Source organism: Aethalodelphis obliquidens, unplaced genomic scaffold (genome assembly GCF_003676395.1).
Source record: "Aethalodelphis obliquidens isolate GAN/ISIS:26980383/991018 unplaced genomic scaffold, ASM367639v1 scaffold53, whole genome shotgun sequence".
In the NCBI taxonomy this organism is placed as follows: Eukaryota; Metazoa; Chordata; class Mammalia; order Artiodactyla; family Delphinidae; genus Aethalodelphis; species Aethalodelphis obliquidens.
The window spans coordinates 1,953,350-1,981,202 of record NW_020837997.1 but is presented as its reverse complement, the minus strand read 5'-3'; the positions used below and the strand labels follow the sequence as shown (position 1 = coordinate 1,981,202).

The following is a 27,853-nucleotide window of genomic DNA, read 5'->3' as shown; positions in this document are numbered from 1 at the left end:
GGGGGTGCGTCCGGGCTGAGGGCGGGGCGGGTCCCAAGAGATATTGGGGGAGAGTCGGTTTTGAGGGGGGGGATGAGTCCCGGGAAGGGAGCGGGGGGAGGGGGCGGGACGAGGTCCGGAGAGTGGGCGGGGCGGGAGGCCGGGAGGGGGTGAGCGGGGCGGGTCCGGGTGGGGGCGGGCCCGGGGACAAGGCGGGTCCGGGGAGGGGGCTGGTCCCCCGCTGCCCCAGCCTAGCCGGGCGCGGAGTTGGGCGCATGGCGCCGGGCGCACTGCGCGGGGGCTGCGAACAAAGGGCCCCCTACCCGGGCGCGGCAGCCCCGCGGAGCCGGAAAATGTGGGTCGCCCTGCTCTGGCCGCTGCTCCGGCTCCTGCTGCTGCTGCTGTCGCCGCGGGACGGCGTGCGCGCTGCGCAGCCCCAGGCCCCGTGAGTAGCCCCGGGCGACGGAGGAGGCTGGCCGCCTTCTCGGGGTGGGGGTCGCGGGGTCTGGTTCAGAGACGCAGCGACCTGTCCAAGGCCACACAGCCTCCGGGCTGGGCGGGACCTAGAATCTTGACCCCCTAGCCGCCACGAGTCGGACTGGGAAGAGGGTAGCCTGAGGCTTCAGAAGTGGCCCCGTGGGGGTACAAGGACTCCTCAGAGCTAAGGCGGCGAGGCCCTCCCCCCATCCCATCTCGCTCCCTTGGTGTGACCAGGGCTGTCTTCTTGGGTGGCGATTTCCAGTTGTCCGTGGCTTGAAGGTAAGAGGTGCGTGTCTTGGCTGAGAAATGGAAGGAGAGACCTGCCGTTCCGTTTTCCTTGGGAGGGCGTGAGGGGGGGGGCGGAGGAAGTGTTTATTTTGCTTCCACATTTTTCTTGAAGTTTGCTTACAGAGCTTCTGGTGAGTTGACACAGTGAGGAGGTGAATTAACTAGCTGCTAAGGAGAATTTCCCATGAGTTGGCTTCACAGGGACTATTCGCAGACCTGCCAAGTTTGGGTGAGCCCTGCGGGGTTGTGGGCTGGGAGGGGGCCTGCATGCAGCTGCTCAGGCTCAGCCGTTTAGTGCAGACCGGCCTTTCTGAGCCTTGTTCAAGCAGCCCTTGTACAGGAGTTCCCAGAAAACAGGTAAACAGTGAGACTAGGTGAGCGGAGGCACCTCCCGTGCTGCTCCTTTGGATTACAAGTTTGAAAAGTAAGACACCATGCTGCAGTTGGAACCATGGGGTTTACCTCCCCTGGGCCTTGTGAAATTGGAGCCCAGCAAACTTTTGACCTGATGCTTTCAAAGCTGACATCCCTCAGGATAGCAGTTTTCAGCCAAGGGGCGATTTTTGTCTCCCTGGGGTCATTCAGCAATGTCCGGAGGCATGTTTGGTTGTCACGTCTAGGGGGAGGCCATGCGGCTGGAATCTACTGAGTGGAGGCCAGGGATGCTGCAACACATCCTGCCATGCACAGGACAGTCCCCAGCACGAAGCATGACCCTGCCCTCCATGAGAGACCCCGCCTTATAAGGACCAAGTTCAGAGTCCCTGTGTTGCAGAGTTTTAAACAGTTCTCAGGAGTATTTGCCTCTGACTAAAGTTGCCCTGGGATCTTACCTACTGTTGAGTCAAATGGCACTCCTGTGCTGGGAGACACACAGTGACCAACCAGGGGTCCAGATTAGCCGACCTCTAAGCCAGAGCCATGGCGCATCAGCCCGAAGGGTCCCGTTTTAGGAATAGCCCCGGATACCCACTTCTATGATCCATCTGATTGTATTGTGAGGAATGCCTGATGCCAGAAAGCCCCATGGATTTGCACACTGTTATGAGACCAATACTGTCTACACTTTACCAAATACCACCCTTCCCAGGATGGGACCTTCCAAGACCAAAGGATGAGAAGCCAGTGTCAGCCCAGATGGCAGGGGTGTATCAGGTAGACAGTGATTGGCTGGCGAGCCCTCCAACAGCTGTAATTCCTGAGTCGCAGGGAAAGTTAATTTGGTTCCATCAGGTTCTCTGGGCCTTTGAGTGAAGACCCTAACTCAGATCTGGATAAGGGCTTTAGAAGTGCCCAAGGAAAGTGAACACGTGGGTTGTGTATTTCCCCCAGTACTCTTCCACACTCAGCAGGTGCTATGTGGGAGGCCCTGGGGGTCATCTGGGAGCAGGGCAGAAAGTTTCTGTCCTGAAGGTGGCCGTATTCCCGTGCTGCAGTGGGGCAGGACACACAGGAACCGAGGGTCATTGCCCGTGCAGGTCGGTGTTAGAGTTCAGATAGTACACATCACGTACGTGGGGGTGACTGTGTGCTCCAGACAGTACAGTTACGTACCCAGGATCATTGCGTGCTCTGTGCACCGCTGAGGCCAGACACTGCACGGGTGACCCCAGGGTCATTGCACCCTCTGGTCAGTGCTGGAGCTGGATGGTGCATATCACACATGAAGCAAAGGTCTTCCCATGCTTGAGGCAGTACATGTCTGTCCCAATGTCACTGAATGCTGTGTTTGATGCTGGAGTGGGACAGAACATATAGGACGCAGGGTCAGTACACATTGTGGTCAGTTCTGGATCTGGACAGAACATCCATGAAACCCAGGGTCATTGCATGCTCCGGCTGGTGCAAGTACATACCCAGGATCAATGTATGCTCTGTGCATGGCCAAGGCCTGACACTGCACAGAGGAGCCCTGTCATTGCAGGCGCTTGTCGGTGCTGGAGTCAGAACATCGGACCCCAGGGTTACCGGGTCCAGCCACTGCTGGGCAGTGCACCTACGAAACTAGGGTCTTTGCACACTCTTATCAGTGCTGGAGTGATATAGTACATGGCATGTCTCGAAGGTCCTCTTCGTGTATGGTGTGTGGTAAGGGTCTAAATTCATCTCTTTGTGTGTGGACCTGGGGTTGTCCCAGAGAGGATGTTGAGAAATAAAAAAACCTCTCCTGATCTCAGTGTTTGCCCAGTGTTTTCCCTCTCTCCTGTTTCCTCCTGATGCCTGTAGTTCTGCACCGTTGGAATCGTGCTGCCTTTGCTGCCAGGCTCCTGGCACTTGCCATTGCACTGTGAGTGGGTCACGTGGTTACGGATGAGCCTTTGTGATCTTCTACCTAAGGCTGCAAAATAACGGGGAAGCAGGAGCTCAGGTGGGGAGGACCTAGGCCTCCAGGTCCGGTGCCATAAGGGGGCCCCAGGGCCCTCTCCTGCCTAGGCTGTGTGATCTGGTGCACATTCCTCCTCCTTCTGCAAGGTCAGCCTTCCCGTCTGGAAAACAGGATAATAACACCTCTCTTCCAGAAATGTCTTCCCAGTCAAGCTGAGTCTTTTGAGAAAGAAAGAGATGTTTTGACTCCATTGTTCACAGTGCTTTTCCTGTTTCAGGCCATTTAGTTTGTCTTTAGGGTCTTATTCTTAAAATTAATGCTGCAGGTAGTTCCTTGCTTCTTTCCACTGGGGTCCAGAATCTGGCTGCCTGGGTTTGTAGCCTAATCTCTCACTGACTCGGGCACGTGAATTGGCTTCTCTGGGGCTTAATTTCTGACTCTGGAAATGGGAGATGTTAGCACGTCTCACGGGTGGCTTTGAGGATGAAGTGGGATCCTACCAGTAACTCAGTCTACAGGGGAGAGTATTTTAGTTTGTGGGTGTGGCATGTGCAAAGGTCCTGTGGCAGAAGGAGCTGCGAAAAAAAGTCCAGAGGCCATAATGCCGAGATCGAAGGGGGTGTGGTTCCGGGTAGATCCAGAGAAGCCAGATTCTTGCTTACTCGGGGCTGGGGGAGGAACTCAGAGGTGAACAAGCCTCAAGGAGCTCACAGGTTGGTAGGGGACACGGACACATAAAGTGACAGTGCCATTGGAGTGCGGTCAGGCATAGGTGGGAGTCCACCTAGGGTGCACCCTGATTCAGCCAGGTGACAGTGAGGCTAGGGATGGGTCAGAACCTTTGGCCTTCACTGCGGTTCTCCTCTTCCGCAGGGGCTATTTGATCGCTGCACCCTCCGTCTTCCGCTCAGGAGTGGAGGAAGTCATCAGTGTGACCATCTTTAACTCCCCGAGGGAAGTCATGGTCCAGGCTCAGCTGGTGGCCCAGGGCGAGGCGGTGGCGCAGAGCCAGGGAGCCATCCTGGGTAGGTCCCTGGGGTGCCTGACCAGGCCTTCCCCTCCCTTTGCAAAGTGGTCTTTAGGGCTCAGGCAGTATCGGCATTGCTTTGCTTCCTTCCCACCTCACTTCCAGAACCCTGGCAGGAGTAGGAGGACAGGTTGCATTCTCCTCACTTTACAGATGGAGAGAGTAAGGCCCAGCAGGGGAAGCCACCTGCCCAGTCTGGGAAATCAGAGTTCCTTGTTCCTCAGCAGCTCAGGTTCAGTGGGTGCAGATCTGGATAGATTTGGGCACCCTTTCGTGCCAGTTTTGGCTAGACGTGGGAAGGGGGCCCAGAGGGAATCTTGTGACCTTTTCAGATCCTTTGTTGAGCTTCTAGCACCCCTGTGGTGTTAGACCCGGAGCTGGGCTCACAGCCAGCCTGCCACTGAGTTGAGCTCAGGCCCTCAGCCAGCTTCTCCCTGGCTCTCCTTCGTAAACTGCAGACAACAGCAGCGTTGGCCTCTTGGACAAAGTGTGGAGACCAGGACCTGCCTTAGGGCCTGTAGTCCAGCAGGGCAGGTAACTCATTCATCACGCAGGGTGTGGTGTGGCCACAGGAGACATCGAGAGATGATGTCAGGTCTCCCAAGGCCAACAAGGCAGCCTCTGTCCCCTGGGAGAGGGAGACTTGGGTAGGCAGGAGAAGTGCAGGCAGTCCTGACTCCACTGGCCAGTCCAGAAACCCAAATCAGGTTGGCTTCAGCAACAGAGAGTTTATGGGCTCTTACAACTGGAAAAGTCCCCTGGCATCACTGGCCCAGTCTCCCAGCTCCACTCTGGATGTGCCTGTGTCTCTCCAAAGCAGGGAGGGACTGGCAGTTACAGGACCTTTGGGCAAAGTCCCAGGATTAACTCTGATTGGCTCATGTTGGGTCATGTGCTCAATCCTGAGCCAATCCCCGTGACCAGAGGGAAGGCCTATGCTGATTGGCCCATGTGGGTCATGTGCTCAACTCTGAACCAAGTCCTGTGACCAGGTGGACGGCCCATGCTGATTGGCCCATTTTAGGACATGTGCTCAACTCTGAACCAATCACTGTGTCTAGGAGGAAGGCCTATGTAGATCTGCACAGAGCCCCAGGGAAGATGGGCAGAACCCACTAAACCTTAAGAATTAGGAGTTGGGTAGGTGGGTTCCTCCAAGAAAATCAGCAGGAAATGGGGGAAATGGACACTGGGAGGCAGAAACAGTAGATGCCTAATTAAGTCCTGGAGGCCAAAGAGCCTGAAGAAGTGTCAGATGACAGATGACTCAGTTTGGGTGGAAGAGAGAGGTAGATGGAAGACTAGTTAGATCCATTGGAGTGAGGTCCACTGGGGACCTCAGGCTCCTCTTTTTTCTCTCCACCTTTCTCCTTGTTCCTCTCCCGTGGAGTTTTCTCTTTGCTCCCCTCACAGCTTACCTTGGGCAGGGGCCAGGGGTGAAGTGAATAAAGTATGCAGGCTGGCCAACCTTCCCCTGAATAGCTCGGCTTTGTCCATGTCCTCCGGTCTTCAGTACTCTCCAGCTTGGAGGAAACCTCTCACTTCCGCCCATCCCAGCCCAGGCCAGACCAGCATGACCCAGGGTGTGTGTTTGTCCACAGAAAATCCCTCTGGGTTGAGAAAGCCCCTGTTTGTAAGGCTGCAGCTCAAGGAGGCAGGCAAACACAGCTCCTGTTTTAACCGTTTTCATTTTATTTTCATTTTTTAGATAAAGGGACGATCAAACTCAAGGTAAGCTATGAATTTTTAAAATCAGAAACCCTACCTTGGAAATAAAGAATTGAACTGGAATGGAACAAGAGAAGTTGCATGTGTTGTGAAAAGAATCATTAATGGTGATGTAAAAAAAAAAAAAAAAGAATAATGAAGGAAAAAACAGTTTACAAAAGGAGAAAGCTCAAAGCTCACCCATAATCCCATCCCTCATACTTTTCACTTTTTCATGTTTCCCATAAATCCTTGTCCACATAAAGACATTTTCTTTCATAGTTGCAGTTAAAGGGTATATTGTGGTCTGTCATGCCCTTTTCTCTTCACACGTTGCGTAAACATACTTCCGTGTTTCCAAGTCTCTATAATTGCATCCTATTGTAAATAACATCCCACTGCATCTCTTTCATATACTAATTTACTAACACCTCCCCCTCACACACACATCGCTTGTACATAGTTAGATTTCTTTCTTGTTTTCAGGGTTTTGATAATGTAATCCAAAAGTTGAGAGCATCTTTGTGTGTAAAGCTGTTAACGTACTGGATGCCTGCCTTCGACTGAACACCCTGAAAGAAGAACTACCAAATTAGGATCCAAGGCTCTTGCTGTGTCCTGTTTTGTCTTGGAAGACACAGCAGTGCACGTGCGTGGTACCACCAGCTATACGTTAGAGACCAAATTGCCCTCAGCCTTGTTGGCATTGAATATCATTATTTTAAAATTATTTTACATACCAAACTACAGGTAGGTCATTCTCTGACATGGGTTTTTTTAACTGGAGTCCTTGGATTTCAAGGCAGTCGTAAGCCCTGAAATTGTCGGCTTTCTCTGGGTTAGCTAGTCCTTAACGCTTACCAGATGCTCAAAGGAGTCCCTGAAAGGATGGGCTAAGTAGAGAATCGTTCCAAATTGTAATGTGCTCTCTCCCAGTGATTAGAATGAAGTCCGGGGTGGTTCCTCTTCCATGGGATGGGATGCAGCATTAGTGTCTCATTGCTGTGGGGCAGTGGTCTTCCTGCCCTCTTGTCAATGTTAGAATTCTTTCTCTAGAGTTCTCTCCCGGGGGTGAGGTTTGCAGGGTCTGGAGACAGTTCTGGTTGTTACAGCCTGGGGGGCAGGGATGGAGGCTGCTACTGGCTTCTAGTGGGTAGAGACCGAGGACGCTGCTCAAGTCCTATAATACACAGGACAGCCCCTCCGCGGAGAATGAGCCAGCCCCAGATGTCAGCATTTGGAAAACCCTGGATCAATAGGCTAGAGCCGCCCTTGCCGGCTTCCTGTGAGCAGATCTGCTTTCTTGTGAATCAGAATGCAGGGCTGCCCTGTCCACTGACAGATGAACTACTTAGGAAAAAAGAAAGCCTCGTGTATTTTATTTAGAGAAGTACTTTTACTAAAGCATATTACTTACCAGAAAGAAAAAAAAAGAAAGAAACCAGGGCTGCCCCAGCGGGGTTAAGATTATGCTCTGTCCCTAGCCACCGCACATAAGAAGGCACTCTTCACAGGCTAGATGCTGTGGATTTGTATAAGAAACCAGTAAAGGGCCATATACCTTTGGGAGAAGGGCCGGGGATCCCTGGACTGGAGACTTTCAAAAGGGTCTTGGGATCCTTAGCATTTAGAAGAGCTCTGGATGAGCCTTTTTCAACTTGGGGAGTGGGGAAGGATGCTCCCCTCCCCCGCCGGGGGACAATGGCAGTGTCTGGAGATATTTCTGGTTATGGTAGCTGGGGGTGAGGGTGCTACTGCCATCTAGTGGGTGGAGGCCAGGGATGCTGCTCAACACCCTACAGGGACAGGACGCCCCCGTCCCCGTCACCGCAGAGGATGATTCAGCCCTAAACGTCAGTAGTGCCGAGGTTGAGTTAAGAAACTCTGCTCTGTGGAACCATGGTGTGGGCCTCAGACAAGAGAGAAGCTGTTCTTGTGGCTGTAGGACTCCCCTGCCCATTACCCCACCCACTCCCCAGCCGTGCCTGCCTTGGGGACCTGAGTGCTTCCGGGTACAGGGTTTGGAAACCCGTGTTGTGGGGACCTAGTGTTGCCACTGACTGCCACGGGCAGGCTCTACCCGGTCTGTGTCTCGCCTCGTCCTTCTCATCTGTGCAGCAGCGAGGATGCCGGTAAGAGGCCCTTGATGGAACTTTCAAGAAAGCATACCTAAAACCTCGTGATATTTGTTTTATTCCGATTTTTTAGACTTAACCCGTGCATCTGTGTAACAAATGTCTTAAGCATCTATTCAGTTTCAAGCAGGAAGTTGGCCACATTACCTGCTCTCAGCCACCAGCCTTATTGGTGATGGGCAAAGGGGTGGGTCAGACAGTAACCCCCCAATTACATAAACATGATCACCTCAGAGAGTAGCAGGTGTCCTATTTTAGGACACTAAATGTTAATCAGATTCTAACATTTTGTTTTAAAATGTGTCAGAGAAAGAGAATGCTGAGGAGTGGTGGGTAGAGTCATTTTATATGGCAGCAGGGTCCCTCTGAGCTGAAACCAGGAGGAACCAACATGCAGGTGGCAGGGCATTCCAGGCAGAGGGAACCACCGGTGCAAAAGCCCTGGGGCAGGAAAGAGGCCAAAAGAGGCAGCCAGTGGCCTGGAGTGGAGCCAGCCAGGAGCTCCCATGAATAGTGGGAGGGAGATTTCCAATCTGTGGAACCAGCCTTCACCTGAATCCCTCTGCTTCGGATGGTTTCCATTTAGGAGTGGAATCGTGATACCTGTCGCCACCAACCATGGGTGTCTACTGTGTGCCATGCCTTTAAGTCCTGATCACCCATCTGCACAACAATGTGTCGGAAACTCAGGGTCTAGTGAGTCTGGTGGCTTCTCTCTCGGGTGTGTTTGGTGGATGCCTACGGAGTCCGGTAATCTGGGACCCCCACCCAGAGCCCCAGGGGCCTCTCCTGCCTGGAGAGGCGGGGAGCTGGGCGTTCATCAGGGCGGTGGATCGGCCTGCCGTAGGACTGGCCCCTCCACGCAGCCTTCCCCAGAGGACAGCCAGCCTCTTTCCTTAGCTGGGCCCCAAGCCCCCCACCTTTGTACTCAGCTGCCAGCTACACCAACTTTGCCTGGCCGCCTCCCTTGCTTGGATCTCGGCCCCCCGAGTCCTTGGCTGTCACTGATGCTAAAGGAGCAAATGTGGATCACTGAGGTCAGGGGTGGGGATGGGGGTCAACTCAGTCCAGAACCTTCCGGCAAGACCTTTGAGGGCTGGCAGGTGCAGGACCAGGTAGGAATGCCACTTTGAGCTGAGACTTGATTGGAAACGGCAGCTCTGCAGCTTTCAAGACCTGGGGCGGGTCACTTCATGTCCCCAAAGGTCACATCTGATCCTTTCTGTTCTCAGGGGCAACTTCTTGGTCCCAGCACCCACGACACCCCACTGGCACACAGCGCCCCCCCCCCCCCCGTCCCGCCAGCTACTTCCTACCTGTCCATGCCTGCTCCCCTGAGTGGCCTGGGTTTTTTTCCTCCTTGCATGGAGGTCTTTGGTGCTGAGTGGTTTCCAGAAACAAAGGCAGGTAAAGATTTGGGGGTCAGAGTAAGGGGATTATCCTCAAGTTCGTCCTAAAGGTTCTCAAGGTTAACTGCAGTTAGGAGGGACCCCAGAGTCCTGAGACGCCCAATCCCGAGGGTGGCAGGTGGGCAGGCAGGCAGGCAGGGTCCCTCTGATGCTGTTCAGAGCAGACAAGAGAGGCAGCCAGAGACAGGTTCTGGAAGGATGGAGAAGGTCCTGGCATGCCCCGACCTCATCCATAAAATGGGCACACTGGTGTGAGGACTGGTCAGATAATTCACCAGGATACTTAGCATGGTTGACTGCTGTGATGGTGACGAGGACTTTTTCACCCCTTGAGCAATCACACAGGTGGATGCTGACAAACAACTGGGAGAAGAGCACCCCCGCATTCGGATGGTCTTAGGAACAGGTGGTGCTGTAGCTCCCAGTGCGAACTGATGACCACGTAATGTCCACCCGCCAGGCACCCAGGGATGGCCACGAGCATCGCATTCATGGCACATGGTCACATCCAGAGTCGTGACTTTTGTTTGCTTCAGTCACAAAAGGAGTTTCTGTAGGTTATGACTCACGTGCATGGGTATTCTGCTCATCACTTAAAAAGGAAAAAATGAGGGAATTATGTAGGGTAGTTTCCATTCCCTAAATGTTGGAAATTTTGCCCTAGAAGAATTTGAACTCCACGGTGAATCCTTAAGACTGCAGTGGGTATTATTATTTTTTTTAATCCATCTAGGTGGCCAAAAAAACCCTCTTTTTTTTACCACTTTCACCATTTTAAAGTGGACAGTTCAGTGGCATTTAGAACATTCACACTATTGTGCAACCACCACCCCTGTCTAGTTCCAGAACATTTTCATTACCCAGGAAGGAAAGCCCATCCCCGTTAGCTGTCGTTCCCCATTCCCCATCTCCCTCCAGCTCCTGGTACCCAATAATCTGCTTTCTGTGTCTATGGAGTTGCCTGTTGTGGACATTTCATATAAATGGGATTGTATAATGTGTGTGCAGTGTTTACAGTGAGACAAAGCACAGAGGCACATGCACTCTATACATATATGAAATATGAAAATATACATACATATGCATACATGTATTCATATGTATGTATGTATATGAAGGGACTAGGGTCTCCGTACCTCCCAGCTTACCAGCTATGACTGCATTTGGGTAAGATGGGAGATAATTCTTGTAGCTCTACAGGGATGAGAATATCTTTGCAAGCTTGCAGTGTCAGGCGAGGAGAAGGCTCTGTCTTGTCAAGCTACACCAGTGTTTCTCATTCTCAGCGCTGCTGACAGCCGTCCTGTGCGTCACAGGGTCTTGAACAGCATCCCTGGCCTCCACCCACCAGATGCCCAGTAGCGCCTGCTCCCCGAATCTCTGACACCCCCAAAAATCTCCTGAAACTGTTGAGTGTCCCCTGGGTGCACAATTGCCCCCGGGTGTGCTCCCCTGCCCTAGACCTCCATGCTGCTTTCACAATACCTGGGTACCTTCCAGGGTGACACCCCCTGCCCAAAGTTCTGTGCTCTGCCTGCAGGTGCCCACGGGCCTCTGGGGCCAGGCCCTCCTGAAGGTGTGGGGCCGTGGTTGGTGGGCAGAGGAGGGCCCCTTCTTCCACAACCAGACTTCAGTGACTGTGGACAGCCGGGGAGCCTCCGTGTTCATCCAGACCGACAAGCCGGTGTACAGGCCCCAACACCGAGGTGGGTGGCCGGTGCGCGCCCGGGGGGGGGAGGGCCAGCCATGGCCTGGAGCTGCCACACGCCTATGTCCTTTCTTCCAGTGCTCATCAGCATCTTCACTGTCACTCCAGACCTGAGGCCCGTCAGCGAGAAGGTGAGATTGGCTTCTAAAACCGTGGGCCCGGAACATACCCACCTGGGTTCGGCCTGGCCAGGGCCACCATCCACAACTGGCCTTTCCCCCGCCTCTTCCAATTTCTACCTCCATTCTCGGTTTCTTCCCGGGGCTCCACGTCCCTTGGGGGACGCAGGGGAAGTTCTATGTGACAAGAGGGCTTGTGGGCATGCTTCCTCCACAAGGGGCACCAGTGGTCCCCGCAGTGGCCAGTACCCCTCTGTGCGGGGTCGGGGCCGTGGCCCATCATTTAAAATCTTAATAGCCCTGCATTTATTTAACGTTTATTAGAAACAAAATATAATTGCCACTTAAAACCCACCGTTTCTCCTTCAGAGTAAATACACTCACATAAAAAAGACATTGATTTTCTCTTAATTTTTATTTGGAAATAACTTCAAATGTACAGAAAAGTTGGAAGAAAGTCACAGAGAACTTCCCATAGGCCCTTCATGGAGCCCAGGGGTGGGCAAACTTCCTGTAAAGGGCCAGGTGTTAAGTATGTTCGGGTCTGCCAGTCAGAGGGATTCTGTCACAACTTGAATGGACTCAGCTACAGACAGCACGTGAATGAATGGCTGTGCCTGGGTGCCAATAAAGCTTTATTTACACAAACAGCCAGAGGGACGGATTTAGCCCAAGGGTCATAGTTGGCCAAGCTCTGATCAGTAACAGAGGTTCTCAAACTGGAGTGTGCAGCAGAACCACCTGGAGGGCTTGTTCACATACAAGCTACTGGGCCCTCGCCAGAATTTCTTTTTTTTTTTTGTGATACGCGGGCCTCTCACTGTTGTGGCCTCTCCCGTTGTGGAGCACAGGCTCCGGACGCGCAGGCTCAGCGGCCATGGCTCACGGGCCCAGCCGCTCCGCGGCATGTGGGATCTTCCCGGACCGGGGCACGAACCCGTGTCCCCTGCATCGGCAGGCGGACTCTCAACCACCGCGCCACCAGGGAAGCCCTCCCCAGAATTTTTGATTCAGCAGCTTCCTGGATGGGCCCCGAGGATCTGTATTTCTAACAAGTTCCTGGTTTCTGCTGCTGCTCTGGGGAACCCACTTGGAGAACCACGTATCTAGATTCACCAATTACAAAACATTTTATTATATTTATGTGCTTTCAGTGTGTGTATATACATATATGTACATATACATGTATTGTATGTATATATGTCTATGTACATACATAGTTTTAAAATTATTTTAATGATAAATCATTTGAGAATAATTTGCAGATATCCCATCTCTTTGTCCCCGAACACCTCCTGTATCCTTTAAGAACAAGAACATTCTTTCATACAACTAAAGTACAATCATTACATATAGGAATTTTGACATCGGTACAATAATATTATCTAATACAGAGTCCATATTGTTCCAATAATGTCCTTTATAGCATGTTTCTTTGCTGGTCCAGGACCTAGTCTCTGACGACGTGTCGAATTTAGTCGTCATGTCTCTCGCATCCTTTACTCTGAATCAGCTCCTCAGCCTTTGCCTGTGTTTCACGGCATTGACATTTTTGGAGACTCCAGGCAGTTGTTTTGAATGGTGTTCCCCAGTGGGCTGGTCTGCCGGCTTGTTCTCTGCGATCAGGTTCAAGTTGTGCGTCGTGGGGGAGGAGCCACAGGAGCCGTGCTGGTCCTCCCCAGTGTGTTGTATCCTGAGGTACCTGACGGTAGTGCAGATAGAGTCTGCCTGGTTTCTCCCTGCAAAAGTCACTGTTTCCCCTTTGTAATCAGTAAGTCATCTGTGGGGGACACTTGAGACTGTGTGGACACCCTGTTGCCAGTCACCATGATCACCCGCTAGTTCTAGCCTCCACAGATGAGTTCAGAATTACATGAATCAAAACTTGCCATGATGCTTGCAAAGTGGTGATTTTTCCAACTCTGTTGCTTCTTCTGTATTTATGAGTTGGCATTCTGCTGCAAAGAGGCGCTTTCAGAAGGAAAGAGATCGTAAAGGAAGAGATTTAAGCAAACTGTACATATCCAGAGCAAAGATGGGAACGCAGTCTGGGGTGACTCCAGTTGAGGGATCCCCGAGGGGTCACGTGTATGGTGGTTACTGCATGCCAGGCGCCGTTCTAACACTTGGGGCACATGATTGAGCAGAACGGACCCAGACCCCACCCCAGGGGGCTGGAAAATAATCCTGCAAAGTTCCCCAGTGGGCCCCAGCCTAGAAGCACAGTTCCATTGGGTGCACGCAGCTTTTTCTTAACTTTCACCAGCCCGAGTTTCCACATTACTTTTTTCATTGGATCTTTGAATGCACTTGCCCACGTTTTTGACACAGCCTTGCAGACTCACCTCAGTGCCTGAGGTCCTTCTGCCAAAGGAAGGCTTCATACCCAGCTGCCCCCTCCTGGTGGACATTTGCTTGTTTCCAGGTTTTGGTCATTGTCAGAAATGCTGCCACGATTGTTTTTATGCTCAAACCTTCTTTTTCACTGGTGTGTCCTTCCTTAGGCTCAGTTGGACCCCAGGAGTGGGATACTGAGGTCCACGGCCAGGGAGGTTTTGAAGGTCCCAAACGTGTATGTTTCTGAGCGGATGGTGCTGAGTCCCAGTGCCCAGTTGTTTTAGGGGATCGTCTGCCCACAGCCTTCCCCGGAGAGGGGGCAAGTTGTGCAAGCAGTTGACCTTCACAGGAGTCAGTGTTGACTGTTCAGTGTGACATTGATGGAGCTAGAAGCCAGGCTCCAGGCAGGTGCTGGGGGTTCAGGGATGAAAGCGTGCATTCCAGACCTTCAAGGAACCTGGCATGATCCCTTGAAAAAACAACCCAGCTGCAACATGGGAGGGCTGCCTGGAGGAGCTTTCCTTGGTTGGGGCGTGTGGGAGTCTGGAGAGGAGGGCAGGGCTGTGATGGGGAGCCAGGAACACAGAGGTCCCGGATGGGACTCGACCACCCTCATTGCCAGTGGCCACTGTATGAGTTTGCTCAATGATTTAAAGGGCAGAAATGTATTCTTTCCCAGTTCTGGAGGCCAGAAGTCTAAGATCAAGGTGGGGGCAGAATTGGTTCCTTCCAGGGACCGTGAAGGAGGGATTTGTTCCAGGCCTGCCTCCTTGGCTTGTAGCTGGCCATCTTCTCTCTGTGTCTTCATATTGTCTTCCCTCTATGTGCATCTGTGTCCAAATTTCCCCTTCTTATGACACCAGTCCTATTGGACTGGGACCTACGCTAGGGACCTTATTTTAACTAATCACCACTATCAAGACCCGTCTCCAAATACAGTCACATTCTGAGACCCTGAGCGTGAGGACATCAACGTGTGAATTTTGGGAGGAGGGGGACACCATTAAATCCATTACAGAACCTGTGCCTGTCCCGAGGGATGAACACTTAGCATGCACGGAGGGCTCGGGTCTTATGGGAGGGTTTGCTCACTGCCTCTGTCTGTCTCTGTTGCAGCTGGAAGCTTATGTCCTGGTGAGTGGCCTGCCCCTCTGCAGCTGGCTCAGAGACAGTTAGCCCGCTCTCTGCAAGACCTGGTCTGTTTTTGCCTAACACCCACCCTCTGGGTTGATCCCTGCCTGCCTCGGCACCCCATAGACTGGGACCTGGTCCATCCCGATCCCTGGGTCCACCCTGGAATAAGCTGAGTGTGTGTCTGTCCATCTCTTTGTAGACTTGCATGCAGCTCCCTAAATGAGGAGGCAGGCCAGCCCTTTCCGCCACCTTGTCCTCAGACAAGTCCCTTCTATGCCCCGAGCTTCTGTTTGCCCCGAGCTCTCTGTTTGCCCCGAGCTCCCTGTTCTGCCTAGAGGGCAGGCTTGGAAGGTCCGCATGCACACCGGGCACGCACAGGCTGCCTTGAGTTTACTGTGCATCCGTCCCCCTGCAGGACCCCCGGGGCTCACGGATGATGGAGTGGAGACACTTGCAGCCCTTATGCTGCGGTAAGCCTCTCTTCTCATCCTCTCTCCTAATTCCTTCTGTGGTTTGGGGGCTGCACCTTTGGGTGGCAGATGTGATAAACCTTCCAGGAAAATAGAATGTGCTCTGTCTGGGCACCTGCCGCTCCTTCCCTGCAGCGTTGGGACCCTCCGCCCACATTTCTGTGTGCCTGGGATCCCAGCTGGGGATCCTCCTGTAACTTGGGATCTTTCTGGAATATCAGGGCCTTGTTTGTGGGCACCCCCCACCTTCCTCCTGCTGCAGATCTTCTTTGTCCTCATCCCCAACGCAACAGGAGACAGTTCTTTTCCAGCTGGGAGTCAGAAGGCTTTGCTTTGCCTGAGGAGTTGGCATTTTTTTCTTTCTCTATGACAATAAGGGCCATGTAATTGACATCTCCCTTTGTGCTTCGGCCCTAAGGGAAGTGGAGTCCTGGGAGAGGGGAGCCGTAGGTGGGGCTTGGGGAGACTGAGGACAGCTGTGCACCCTCGACCTGGGAAATGCACAGACATGACAGACCCCTGAGTCCTGCTCGGGGGCTCCTGGCCCCCGCATGCCTCTGTGAACCAGACACAGAGAATGGGGTCTCTAGCCGCCGTGTGGGCTGTGCAGGTCTCCTGGCCTGGCCTTGACCCCTCTCCATGTTCATTTCGCTCTTCCTGATTCTGAGATGCCTAGAGAGGGCTGCCAAGTAGGGACAGGGCTTGTGTGATTCTCTGTCACCAAGGGAACGACTCGTGTGGGGAGCAGAGCTGCCTGCGCCTGGCCTTGGCCTCAGCGGTCCCCCAGGAACCCAAGGTGCAGTGTCTCGCTGCTTCCCCTTCAGACTGCAGAGGTGCTTGTTCTGCACAAATCCCCGCCAGCCTCGGGTGGCTTCTGGCTTCCCCGAGGGACTGCTCGGCCAGGGGGAGGCGCAGGGTCCCCGGGGCGCCTCTGCCCTGACCTCACCACCAGATGCCAGGCCCTCTGCACACTCACTTGCCCCAGGATGAGGGGGGGCGTCTCTCTTCACACAGGCATCACCAACATGACCTTCCCCTTGTCTGACCAGCCGGTACTGGGAGAATGGTTCGTTTTTGTCGAAATGCAAGGCCACGTGTACAACAAGTCCTTTGAAGTTCAGAAGTATGGTAAGTCGGAGCATCTTAGGACCCTAGGATTTCAGATCTGGGAGAAACCACAGCCCTAGTGACGACACACATGACAAGGGGGAAGATGGCAGGAGCCTCATTCACTGAGGGCTCAGTAGGGCCAGGCACGATAAGGAAGGCTGGGCCTTTGTCATGTCCTTTAAAAAAAATTGTAAAATATATGACTTCATACGAGTAGAGTCATAAGGTATTTGTCTTTTTGTGAGTAGCTTATTTCACGGAGCATAATGTCCTCAAGGTTCATCCGTGTTGCAGCATGTGTCCGAATGTCCTTCCTTTTTAAGGTTGTCACTTCCTTTTGTTCTTTCATCCTTGTCCTGAACCTATGAGGCATCTCCATGTTACAGATGGGGAAACTGAGGCTGAGAGAGCTGTTAAGGAAACTGCTCAAGTACTAAGAGCTGGGGAACGAACCTGGGCCAGAGCCACATACTCTGCTTCTATGCTAAAATTCTCCCTGATGGGGTCGAGGATTTCTCTTCCTTTCACGAGGCAGGTCTTGGAAGGAAAATCCTTAGAGGTCAGGGTTATGGGTTGCAAGCAACAGAAGCCTGGTGCAGACCCAGTAAGCAAAAGGAAAGGGTTATAGGCTCGTGTAACAAGCTCTCAGGACCAGAGTCTTCATGTTTCCTCCATTCTGCTCCTTGGTGTCCATCTCTGCGTGGGCTGTGCAAGGGGACGAGCTGGCTGGATGTGCCCAGGGCGGCAAAGAGTGACCCTTTCCAGCTGCAGGCACCCTCAGGATGCCCCTGACGGGTCCAGAAGCCTGGCTACTTGTGCACCCCTGGGATGGCTGGAATTGGCTGCACTCAGTTCAGGTGGCCTAAAACTGATGATACGTGGCCCCCTGAGAAAAACGAAGTGCTGGTTCCCCAAAGATAGGAAATAGATGCGGCCGGCAAAACCCCCAGAGAGCTGCCCGTGCTCAGCAACGGGTGGTGTGGATTCCTATGGTGTCAGCAGCACAGAAACCCCAGAGGGGGCTTTGTGTTCCTCCCTCCCACATCTCCAGTACCCTTCTGGGGCCGCCCCACAGGTGGAAGCCACCCTGCCTCCCTCCTCTCTGCTCTCTCCCTTCAGTGTTGCCGAAGTTTGAGCTCCTTATTGACCCGCCCCGATATATCCAGGACCTGGACACTTGTGAGACCGGCACTGTGCGGGCCAGGTGAGAAAGAGGCGGCCACTGTCGGTGAGCCCTTCCCACTGTGGGCACGCCCCTCCCCTAGGACCCACCCCTTCCCAGCAATGCTCCTCCCCTAGGACACGCCCCTTCTCCAGAGCACACCCATTCCCCTTAGGACTTGCTCCTCCCCTAGTACTTGCCCCTCCCCAGGGAAGCCCCTGCCCCTAGGACATGTCCCACCCCTAGGGCATGCCCTTCCCCAGGGCACACCCCCCAGGCCATGCCCCTTACCCTGTGGGCAGCATCCGCAGCCAGTGGGCTGACCTACAGCCAGTGGGCTGACCCGCCTAATGACCAGGCTGTTGACGGAGCCCGATGTGAGGGTCGACCAGAGGGAGTCAAGAGGCTCTGTCCCTTTCTGGGGCCCCTGGGGGAGCCCTACGTGGCCCGTGTCTCCGCCCCATCTCTGCCACCTGCCGGAGGTTGTGGCTGAGACTTCTCCCTCGTGTGTCTCCCCTGGCTGCGTGTGTTTTAAAATCCAGGGACGTGGTGGATACACACATTTTTTTTTTAACATCTCTATTGGAGTATAATAGCTTTATATTGTCGTGTTAGTTTCTGCTGTATAACAAAGTGAATCAGCCATGCGTATACATATATCCCCATATCTCCTCCCTCTTGCGTCTCCCTCCCACTCTCCCTATCCCACCCCTCTAGGTGGTCACAAAGCACCGAGCTGATCTCCCTGTGCTTTGTGGCTGCTTCCCACTAGCTATCTATTCTACATTTGGTAGTGTATATATGTCCACGCCTCTCTCTCACTTCGTCCCAGCTTAGCCTTCCCCCTCCCCGTGCATGTCCTCAAGTCCATTCTCTACATCTGTGTCTTTATTCCTGTCCTGCCCCTAGGGTCATCAGAACCTTTTTTTTTTTTTTTTAAGATTCCATATATATGTGTTAGCATACGGTATTTGTTTTTCTCTTTCTGACTTATTTCACTCTGTATGACAGACCCTAGGTCCATCCACCTCACTACCAATAACTCAATTTCGTTTCTTTTTATGGCTGAGTAATATTCTATTGTATATATTTGCCACATCTTCTTTATCCATTCATCCGATGATGGACACTTAGGTTGCTTCCATGTCCTGGTTACTGTAAATAGAGCTGCTGGATACACGCATTTTATAGTCCAGAAAATACTATCAAAATTCTGGGTGTTATTTTTTAAATTTTGCTCCAATTTTGCCCCTGTGTCCCAGTAAGCAGGTGTCTCCACTGCATCAGGCATGATATACATACATTGAAGTATTTTACCAACATCCCTGAGACGATGGTTTTATTCTCATTCTCCCGGTGAGGAAACCGAAGCTCAGAGAAGTCAGATCTCTGGTTCAAAGTTGAACTCCCTGGGCACTTAAGCCCAGCCAGGCCTTCCTGTTGTCCACGGTTGCTCGATCCTCTGGGCTGCCTTGCTCCAATGTGTGGCCAACCTCAGTGGTTGTCTCATATACCCTGCTGCTTTGCTCCAGAGTTCTTCTCTGACCCTTGTTCTCTTTTTCTGTCCAACATGAGGCTTGGTGCAGAGGAACCAGGGCCCTGACATGACCTGTCCTTACTCAGGGCTACAGGGAGGGCTGTAAGGGTGGAATGTAGGATGGGAAGCATCCCTGGATTAGCCACTGTACCACTGATCACATCTTGCTGTGCCTGGCCTTCCTGGAACTGACCCCTCCCCCACTGTCCCCTGGGCATCTCCTGCTTGTGAAACTTACTACCCTTTGTCCTTTCCTTCCAGGTATACCTTTGGGAAACCTGTCTCGGGGACTTTAACCATCAATATGACTGTAAATGGCGTGGGGTACTACAGCCAGGAGGTGGGGCGCCCCATCCTTAGGACCACCAAGGTGAGGAGCAGGAACCCCGACCCACTCGGTGGGTCCCTTCCCGCCAGCTTCAGCTCTGTGATCGTCCGTTTTATTTTGCTTTCCAAAACAGTTTAGATGGTGGGGATATTCTGATGATAATATTCCTGCAGGCTGAACATAGAGGCTAGAACATATAAAGAAGAAGTAATAAAGTCGACTTGTCCTCTGATAGGCAGACACAGCCACTATTGGTATTTTGATGTGTTTCCTCTTAGGATGTTGGGTGTAAAGTTAAAAAAAAGTTTTCTTGAGACATAATTCACATATCATATAATTCAAATCCCCATATAGAATGTACGAATCGGTAGTTTTTAGTATATTACAGAGTTATACAACCACCACCATACAGTTTTAGAATATTTCTGCTAACCGTCCCCCCACCCCCGCCAATCTCTCACATCCTTTTGCAGTTAAGCCCTGTTTGCATCTCCAGCCCCTGGCAACCACTTACTTACATGCTTTGTCTCTATGGATTTCTGGACATTTCCTATAAATGGAATCATGCACCATGTGACCTTTTGTGTCTGGTTTCTTTCACTCAGCCTGATGTTTTCAAGGTTCATCCACATTGTACTGTGTGTAGGTACTTCATCCTTTTTTACGGCTGAGTAATATTCCGCCGTGTGGTTGGACCACATTTTGTTTATCCGTTCATTAGCTGACGGGCATTTGAGTTGTTTCTGCTTTTCGGCTATTACGGATGATGCTGTGAACATTCACGTACAAGTTTTTGTGTGGCCAGATGTTCTCATTTCTCTTGCATTTGGAATCCCTGGGTTGTATGGTGTGCAATTAAATGAAGACCGCCCAAACAAGAACAAGCAAAGGCTATTTATTTGAAGCTTGCAGCAAGGGAGCCAGCCACCATCACCTGTGTTTGGCAGAGACTCAAAGGCAGGTGGAGAAGTGGGAAGGCTTTATAGTGAAAGAAAGGGAAGGCTTCCAGTGTGCCGTGATGGGAGGCTATTGGTGTGCAGAAAGTCATGGGCGGGTAACTAGAAGCAGGCGTCCAAAGTGATTGATGAGGGGGTGCATATTTGGCTCTTTCCAATTGGTCCTAAGATGGAAGTGGGAGCCAAAATCAGAAAAAATGTCAGTTATGAATCTGGTCCTGGCCATTTGGGGCTTGTTGTGACGGGGGTTATGGTTTGGTTGCTATTGAGATAGGGGTCTGACTTCTTACAAGTCTGACTTATAGATACAGTTGGCCCTCCCATGTCTGAGGCTTCTGCATCCCAGGATCCCAGATTGAAACTCTTTGAAGTTGGTTGAATCCGCAAATGCGGAACCGCGAAGACGGAGAGCCGACTGTAATGGGTTGGCTTCCTTGCTGGTGCCTGCAGAGTGTGGGTCCGAGTTCTCTTTTTTTCTGTATTATCTGGCCCTGGTCCATTTGTATATTCAGTCTCTCAGTGGTGTCTCTCTGTTTAGTTGTTTGAAGAACTCCCAGACTGTTTTCCAAGGTGGCTGCATGATTTCACGTTCCCGTGCGTGTAAAGTTTTATAACCTGGTTTTTGTTTTTCTTTTTCAACTTAACATTAAGTTGTGAGTGTGCTACTGTGTAACATCCACACACATCTTGGAGATTCTGTGCCCCTGCAGGCATTAAACCTGTCAGCGCCACCTCCTTCCCATTTCCACCCGAGGCTACTTCTTCATCCATTTGCCGCCTGGGATGCGTCCCCCCTCTCTGTCCCTGAGGCTTCTCTTCTGTGGAGTAGACACCCTGGCCCCTCACCTCTTTCGTGCCTGGCGTTGGTGCCCTCGGTATCCTAGCCGTTGTCCCTGGAGGCTGCCCTGGTGGCTCTTGCCTTAATTTTCTCCTTTGCTGAGTAATTCACTCCACAGCTGTTTGTGGGTGTGGATTATTTGCCAGCCTCTGCCCCCAGGTCCTGAGATAGGGGTTAATCGGGGGGGGGGGGTTCTGTACCCCGGGTGTGGGAGGCGAGCCAGTGCTCTAGAGTGTGGCTGACCAGGTTCAAGTCCCTGCCTGCAGTCTGGCCCGAGGGGTTGTCTCACCTTCTGCCCAAGGAGCTGACTCCCTTCCTCCTGGGACATAATGCATGTCCAGCCAGGGATTCGGTCCCCACGCAGTGACTCACGGCATAGGTCGGGGGGGTCACCGAGTGTCCCCCTGGCCCTCCAAGCCACCAGAGCCACCTACTTTTTTTTTTTTTTAATATTTATTTATTTGGCTGTGCCTGGTCTTAGTTGCGGCATGCGGGATCTTTGTTGGCGGCATGTGGGATCTGGTTCTCTGGCCAGGGATCGAACCTGGGCCCCCCAGATTGGGAGCATGCAGTCTTAACCGTTGGGCCGCCAGGGAAGTCCCCAGAGTCACCTACTTGAGCTCTGTGCTTGCGAGTCGTCTCTCAAAGCCACTCCAGCTCCCGGCGAGCGCGACCTGTGTGTTTCCCGCCTCCAGATCCACGGCTCCCAGGACTTCAACATCTGCGTGAAGGACATGATCCTGGCCGATGTCCCTGAGCACTTCCGGGGCACCGTCAGCATCTGGGCCATGGTGACCAGCACGGACGGGAGCCAACAGGTGGCTTTTGATGACTCCACCCCGGTCCAGAGACAACTGGTGGATGTCCGGTACTCCAAGGACACCAGGAAGCAGTTTAAGCCGGGTCTGTCCTATGTGGGGAAGGTAAGCCCTGGGCGTGGTGCCCAGCAGGGGCCGTCAAGGTCACAGGCTCTGCGCTGCCTCCCAGCCCAGCTCCTGCCCGAGGACCGCTGTGTAACCACTGCAGTGCATGCCGCGGGCCCCACAGCCGTGACTTGGCCGAATACTACGTCATTTGATTGTGCCAGCAGAACTTTTGCCCTCTTGGGATCAAGGGACTGCTTTGCTGAGTGTGATGAGAGCTGGTACCCAGGGCAGGGGACACTGGACATTCTGCTCCACCTAAAAACATGGTTTACTTTAATGCACATAGTTAGACATTCCCGTACCTAGAGCGTTAAACCATGATGCTACGTATCCACTTATTATTATTTTTTTAACATCTTTATTGGAGTATAATTGCTTTACAATGGTGTGTTAGTTTCTGCCTCATAACAAAGTGAGTCAGCTATACACACACATATATCCCCATATCTCCTCCCTCTTGCATCTCCCTCCCATATACAGTACCACACGTATCCACTTTTTAAATCACCTTCCTTAACTGGGTTGACGTTATCTCTGGATGACTTAATAGCTAAGTCCCTAAAAGGCAGATCCCCATCCCTGAGACAGACTGATTCAGATCCCCTGTGGGGAACAGCATTTTGAACAAGCCCCCATCTCCCTCCCACCCACCACACCATTTTTTCTACACAGTAAAGTTTGAGGTGACTAGAAATTCGAGATCCTTATCCTAATTGCTGAACTGGGGCATCTGTGTTTCAATTGCAGCTGGGGGAGTCAAGGCCAGTGGAGCCCAGCATCACCTCAGGGGGAAGCTGGCCATGCCCTCTAACCCCTGCCTCTGCCCAGCACCCACACCCCTGTCCCCTTTTATGTTCCATGGGTCACCCACAGGATCCTAGCAGTCTGTCCTCATGCTGTGTCCTGCTTCTCCTGCTCTGCTCTGGGACCTCTCTTTTCTCCTCCATGATGAGATCTCAGCTCCCACTGTCCCACACACAGCGACACGGCTTGTGTGCCCCTGGCTTTGAGGGTACCAGCTTGAGTAGAAGCTAAGGCACCATGTGCAGGGTCAGATGGTGTATGAAGAAGGGGCTTGGAGCTGTCCATTCAGTGAAAGGGGAGCATTTCACCTACACCTGAGAAATTTTCTACTGTCTGCCTTAAAGAACGGAGCTGAAGCTGGTCACCCCATCACCAGATAACCTACACAGTTGAGGGGTGCTCCAGGGTCCTTCAGGAACCACTGACCGTAGTTCTTCACAATATCTGAACCCCTCATTCTGACTTCCTTTTCTACCTGCCTGAATGAGTGAGGTCTGAGAGTCACGTGACACTGTCCGTGGCATTGCCCGCCCCATTCCTACCTGGCTGTAGAGAATGGCTGGCATGGGGTGATTTGTGCCTTGTGACTTCTTTGCCAAGTCTAAGGTCATAAAAGTTTTCCCCTACGTTATCTCCGAAGTGTTTTGTAGTTCTAGCCATTACATTTAGGTCTCTGATCCATTTTGAGTTAATTTTGGTATATGGTGTGAGGTAGGGGTTCAGCTGCATTCTTCTGCATGTGGAGATCCAGTTGTCCCAGAACCACTTGTTGCAGGGATTGTTCTTTCCCCATTGGATGGTCTTGGCACCCTTGTCATAAATCAATTGACTATAATCTTTTTCTTTTCTTTTTTTTTTGCTGTGCCACTCGGCATGCAGGATCTTAGTTCCCTGAGCAGGAATTGAACCCATGCCCCCTGCAGTGGAAGCGTGGAGTCCTAACCACTGGACTGCCAGAGAATTCCCCCTCACCATATTTTAATCTTATTTTTTTGAATCAATTGACTATAGATGGGTGGATTTATATCTGGACTCTCAGTTCTTCTACTCTACTGGTCTGCATATCTGTCCTTATAGCAGTACCACGTGTCTTGATTACTGTACCTTTGTAGTAAGTTTTGAAATTGGGATGTGTGAGTTCTTGGTTCTTTTTCAGGACTGCTTTGGCTGTTTGGGGCCACTTGTAATTCCGTCTGAATTTTAGCATTAGATTGTTGATTACTGCAAGGAAGCTGGCTGGGAGTCTGCTGGGGGATTGGGTTGAATCTATAGATCCGTTTGGGAAGTGTTGCCACCCTAACCACGTTGAATCATTGGTGACTCCTTCCAGGTGGAGCTGTCCTACCCAGACGGCAGCCCGGCTGAGGGGGTGACGGTCCAGATCAGGGCAGAGCTGACGCCGAAGGACAACATATACACCACCGAGTCTGTGTCCCGGGGTGGGCTGGTAGGGTTTGAAATCCCCTCCATCCCTGTGTCAGCCCAGCACGTGTGGCTGGAGGTGGGTGAGTCACCTAGACCCTTGTCATTCAGCCAGCAGGCATGGATTTGGCCCCTCCTCCAGGCCATGCTCAGGCACTGGGTCAGTGGACCTGGGTCCTGCCCCTGCCGTGAGGGAGTTCAAAGTCTGATGGGGGAGGCTGATAGTAAGTCAGATAACCTGACCACCCCAGAGTGAGGCGGGCGGCTGAGAAGAGATGAGGGTGCCTGGCTCCTGTGAGGGGATCTTCCCAGGTGGACTCCTGACGAGGGGGAGGTTCAGCCAGGCTGCTTCCAGGAAGGTGGAACAGCATATGCACAGCCCCAGAGGCCCACAGCCCTAGTGTAATTGGATCCTGCAAATGCCCAGCCAGCCAAGCCATTTCAAGAAGATATGGAGGAGGGAGCCAGTGGGGCTTCCCCTCACCTCACAGGGGTGCTCAGGGCTTACCCAGAAGGCAGTCTGTCACTCCAGTGCCCATAGTGGGGGATGTCTGGGCGGGGCCACAGGTGGGCAGATGGGAGGTGATGATGGAGAGGACACTGAGCCTGGAGCTGTGGAGGTAGAATTGGCAGGACCTGGTGTCTCCTTGTCAGGGGAGGGAGGAGCAGGTGTGGTAAAGAGGATGTCCCAGCCCTCACCTCTCTAGCTGGTGGTAGGCGTGGTGGCCCCACGGACACTGGGATGGTGGGGACAGAAGGTAGCTGAGAATAAATGTGTAGGTGGGAGCCGAGGACACTTGTGGTCACTATGTCCCCTGTGGGCGACATGTCCTTAAAGACTTTTTTTTTTTTTTTTTTTGCGGTACGCGGGCCCCTCACTGTTGTGGCCTCTGCCGTTGCGGAGCACAGGCTCCGGACGCGCAGGCTCAGCGGCCATGGCTCACGGGCCCAGCCGCTCCGCGGCACGTGGGATCTTCCCGGACCGGGGCACGAACCCACGTCCCCTGCATCGGCAGGCGGACTCTCAACCACTGCGCCACCAGGGAAGCCCTCCTTAAAGATTTTTAACAGCCAGGGATCCCCAGGCCACCAACACTTTTTACCACCTGGCTACAAATTTGGAGGTTCCTGCTACCCCACTACCTTACAATTACAGCACCTGTGGACGTGTAACATTATATTCACTTCAGGTGTTCAACATAATGATTTAACGTATGTATATATTGTGAAATGACATCACAATATGTCCAGTTACCATACAGTTACGCTTTTTTTTTCTTGTGATGAGAACCTCTAAGATCTATTCTTTTAGCAACTTTCTCAAACGTACAATACGATATGATGAACTACAGACACCATGCTGTACATTACATCCCCAGGACTGAATTTATAACTGGAAGTTTGTATTTTTTGCAATTACAGTTTTATTATAGCAAAATGATACAACTTAGGACCAACCAAAGAGAGAGACACACATGCATAGGACGAGAGCTGGGAGGGTCCCAAATTTGTAGCTTCGTGTGCTGTCCCCATGGAGTCGGGACACGTCACCCTCCTGACACTACACAGAGCATTGCCAATAGGGATGCTCACTCCCACTTTGGTGCCCACAGTTTTCATTGGGGTTTCACTACATAGGCTTGATTGATTAATCATTGGCCCCATGACTGAACTCAGTCTCTAGCCGCCTCCCCTCCCTAGAGGTCAAGTGGACACCACATCCCGTGGCTCAAAGCCCCAACCCTCTAATCCCATGATTGGTCTTTCTGGCACGATTGTCCCCATCCCGAATTATCTCATTAGCTCATATTATCAGGACCCACCATGAATAACAAAGACATCCGCATCACTTGGGAAATTTTAGGGGTTCAGAGGCTATCTGCCAGTAACTGAGATAAAGGTGGGCCAGCTTCTTTTCTCTAGTTGCGGTGAGCGGGGGCTACTCTTCGTTGAGGTGTGGGCTTCTCACTGCGGTGGCTTCTCTTGTTGCGGAGCACGGGCTCTAGGCATACGGGCTTCAGTAGTTGTGGCTCGTGGGCTCTAGAGCACAGGCTCAGTAGTTGTGGCGCACGGGCTTAGTTGCTCCGCGGCATGTGGGATCTTCCCGGGCCAGGGATCGAACCCGTGTCCCCTGCATTGGCAGGTGGATTCTTAACCACTGCGCCACCGGGAAAGTCCCCAGCTTCTTTATTCTTTATCGCACAGAGGTCTTAGACTACTCCCTTCCTGCCCCACTTCTGGCATCTCTCTTGTGTTAGCCACACTTTTCCAGCAGCAAGTGAAGACAGCAGGCTCAAACTCCCAAAGGAGCAAAAGTCATAACTGCCAGTCCCTGGGGCATGAAGGGGGAGGATGGAGAACTCCAGGGGAGCAGCGTCCAGAGCTCTGGGGATGCTGCCCAGCGCGGCTTCTCCCTCTCCTGACCACCATCTCCCCCGTGCTCACTTTCCAAGGAGGCTTTACCCTCCGAGGAGCCACCGAAGGTGCTGGCAAGCCCAGGACATGGGCTTCCCTAATATGCCTATGAGGGAACTGTCTCTCAGTGGCCATGTGGGCCACCTGCCATTGCCTGAGCCAACCCCCAACACCCTGTGGCCAGCCTTGGACACTTGTTTCCCATGGAGCTGGGGAAGAACAAGCTAGCCACACTGGACCCCATGCTCTGAGAATTGGGGAAGAGGTTCTCCAAAGGGAAATTGGAGCATGAGAAGATCTTGCTGCAGGGCAGGGCGGGGCAGGCAGAAGCGTGGAGTCGGGACACATCACCCTCCTGATACTACACACAGAGCACAGCCAATAGGGATGCTCACGCCCACCTCAGTGTCCACAGTTTTTATTGGGGTTTCATTACATAGGCTTGATTAAGACCCCCTTCCTACACAAGCATCCAAGCCTTGATCAAATACCCTCTCTTCTTTAGACCAAGGTGACAGCCCTCGGTGGAAAGCTCGTGGGGGCCCAGTACCTGCCCAGCTACCTCTCCCTCAGCAGCTGGTACTCCCCAAGCCAGTGCTACCTGCAGCTGCAGCCGCCCTCCCTCCCCCTGCAGGTAAGGCTTTCAGGTGTGCCCGTCTCGAGCAGGACGGGGCCCAAGAAGCAGCATGCACGTGCCTCCAGGGAGCCTGCACATGCCCCAGCAGGGTTAATGCTGATGCTGACACAGGAGCCCCATCCCTCCAGCAAGGGGAGTGTTGCATGGAATGAATTCCTGTAATTTATTTATGATGGACATTTAGGCCAAGGCCAGGGTTTACTGTGATGTCACCTGCCCTCAGGGTCCTGTTGGCCTTGGTTCCCCACTGTCTGGAGTTTCTTGTGCAAAGGCACCGGAAGTCACCCACCAGACACTTGCAGACACACCGAGTGCAAAGATGAGACGAACTCAGAGCTGGGTCTCACGTTAGTTCTTCCCAAGTCTGTTATTCCATGATCCAAATTAAGTAAGATGCGTGAAGATGTGTGTGGAAATAGGGATCTGAAAACACTGAGCAGAAAATATGGAGACTTCCCATACACCCACTTCCCCTGCACGCAGTTTCCCTGATTATTACCATCTGTTAAAATTGATGAGCCGCTATTAATATGAGATTATGCACTGAAGTCCCCAGTGTATGTCAGGGTTCCCTCTTGGTGGTGCACGTTTTATGACAA

The 27,853-nt window shown here is 52.4% G+C and overlaps 1 protein-coding gene across 1 annotated transcript in view; it reads left to right on the top strand.

Annotated features, from left to right (window-relative positions):
- Positions 1 to 255: 255 nt before the first annotated feature.
- The window catches only part of CPAMD8 (C3 and PZP like alpha-2-macroglobulin domain containing 8), a 99,532-nt gene continuing 71,934 nt past the window's right edge, over positions 256 to 27,853 (top strand). The window contains exons 1-13 of the mRNA XM_027084581.1: positions 256 to 424; positions 3,947 to 4,098; positions 5,809 to 5,831; positions 10,892 to 11,057; positions 11,138 to 11,190; positions 14,632 to 14,649; positions 15,065 to 15,119; positions 16,134 to 16,247; positions 17,349 to 17,433; positions 19,190 to 19,298; positions 21,746 to 21,973; positions 24,111 to 24,281; positions 27,123 to 27,251. Of these exons, the coding sequence (XP_026940382.1) occupies positions 333 to 424; positions 3,947 to 4,098; positions 5,809 to 5,831; positions 10,892 to 11,057; positions 11,138 to 11,190; positions 14,632 to 14,649; positions 15,065 to 15,119; positions 16,134 to 16,247; positions 17,349 to 17,433; positions 19,190 to 19,298; positions 21,746 to 21,973; positions 24,111 to 24,281; positions 27,123 to 27,251 (1,395 nt within the window). The 5' untranslated portion in view covers positions 256 to 332. The remainder of the gene's footprint in view (positions 425 to 3,946; positions 4,099 to 5,808; positions 5,832 to 10,891; positions 11,058 to 11,137; positions 11,191 to 14,631; positions 14,650 to 15,064; positions 15,120 to 16,133; positions 16,248 to 17,348; positions 17,434 to 19,189; positions 19,299 to 21,745; positions 21,974 to 24,110; positions 24,282 to 27,122; positions 27,252 to 27,853) is intronic.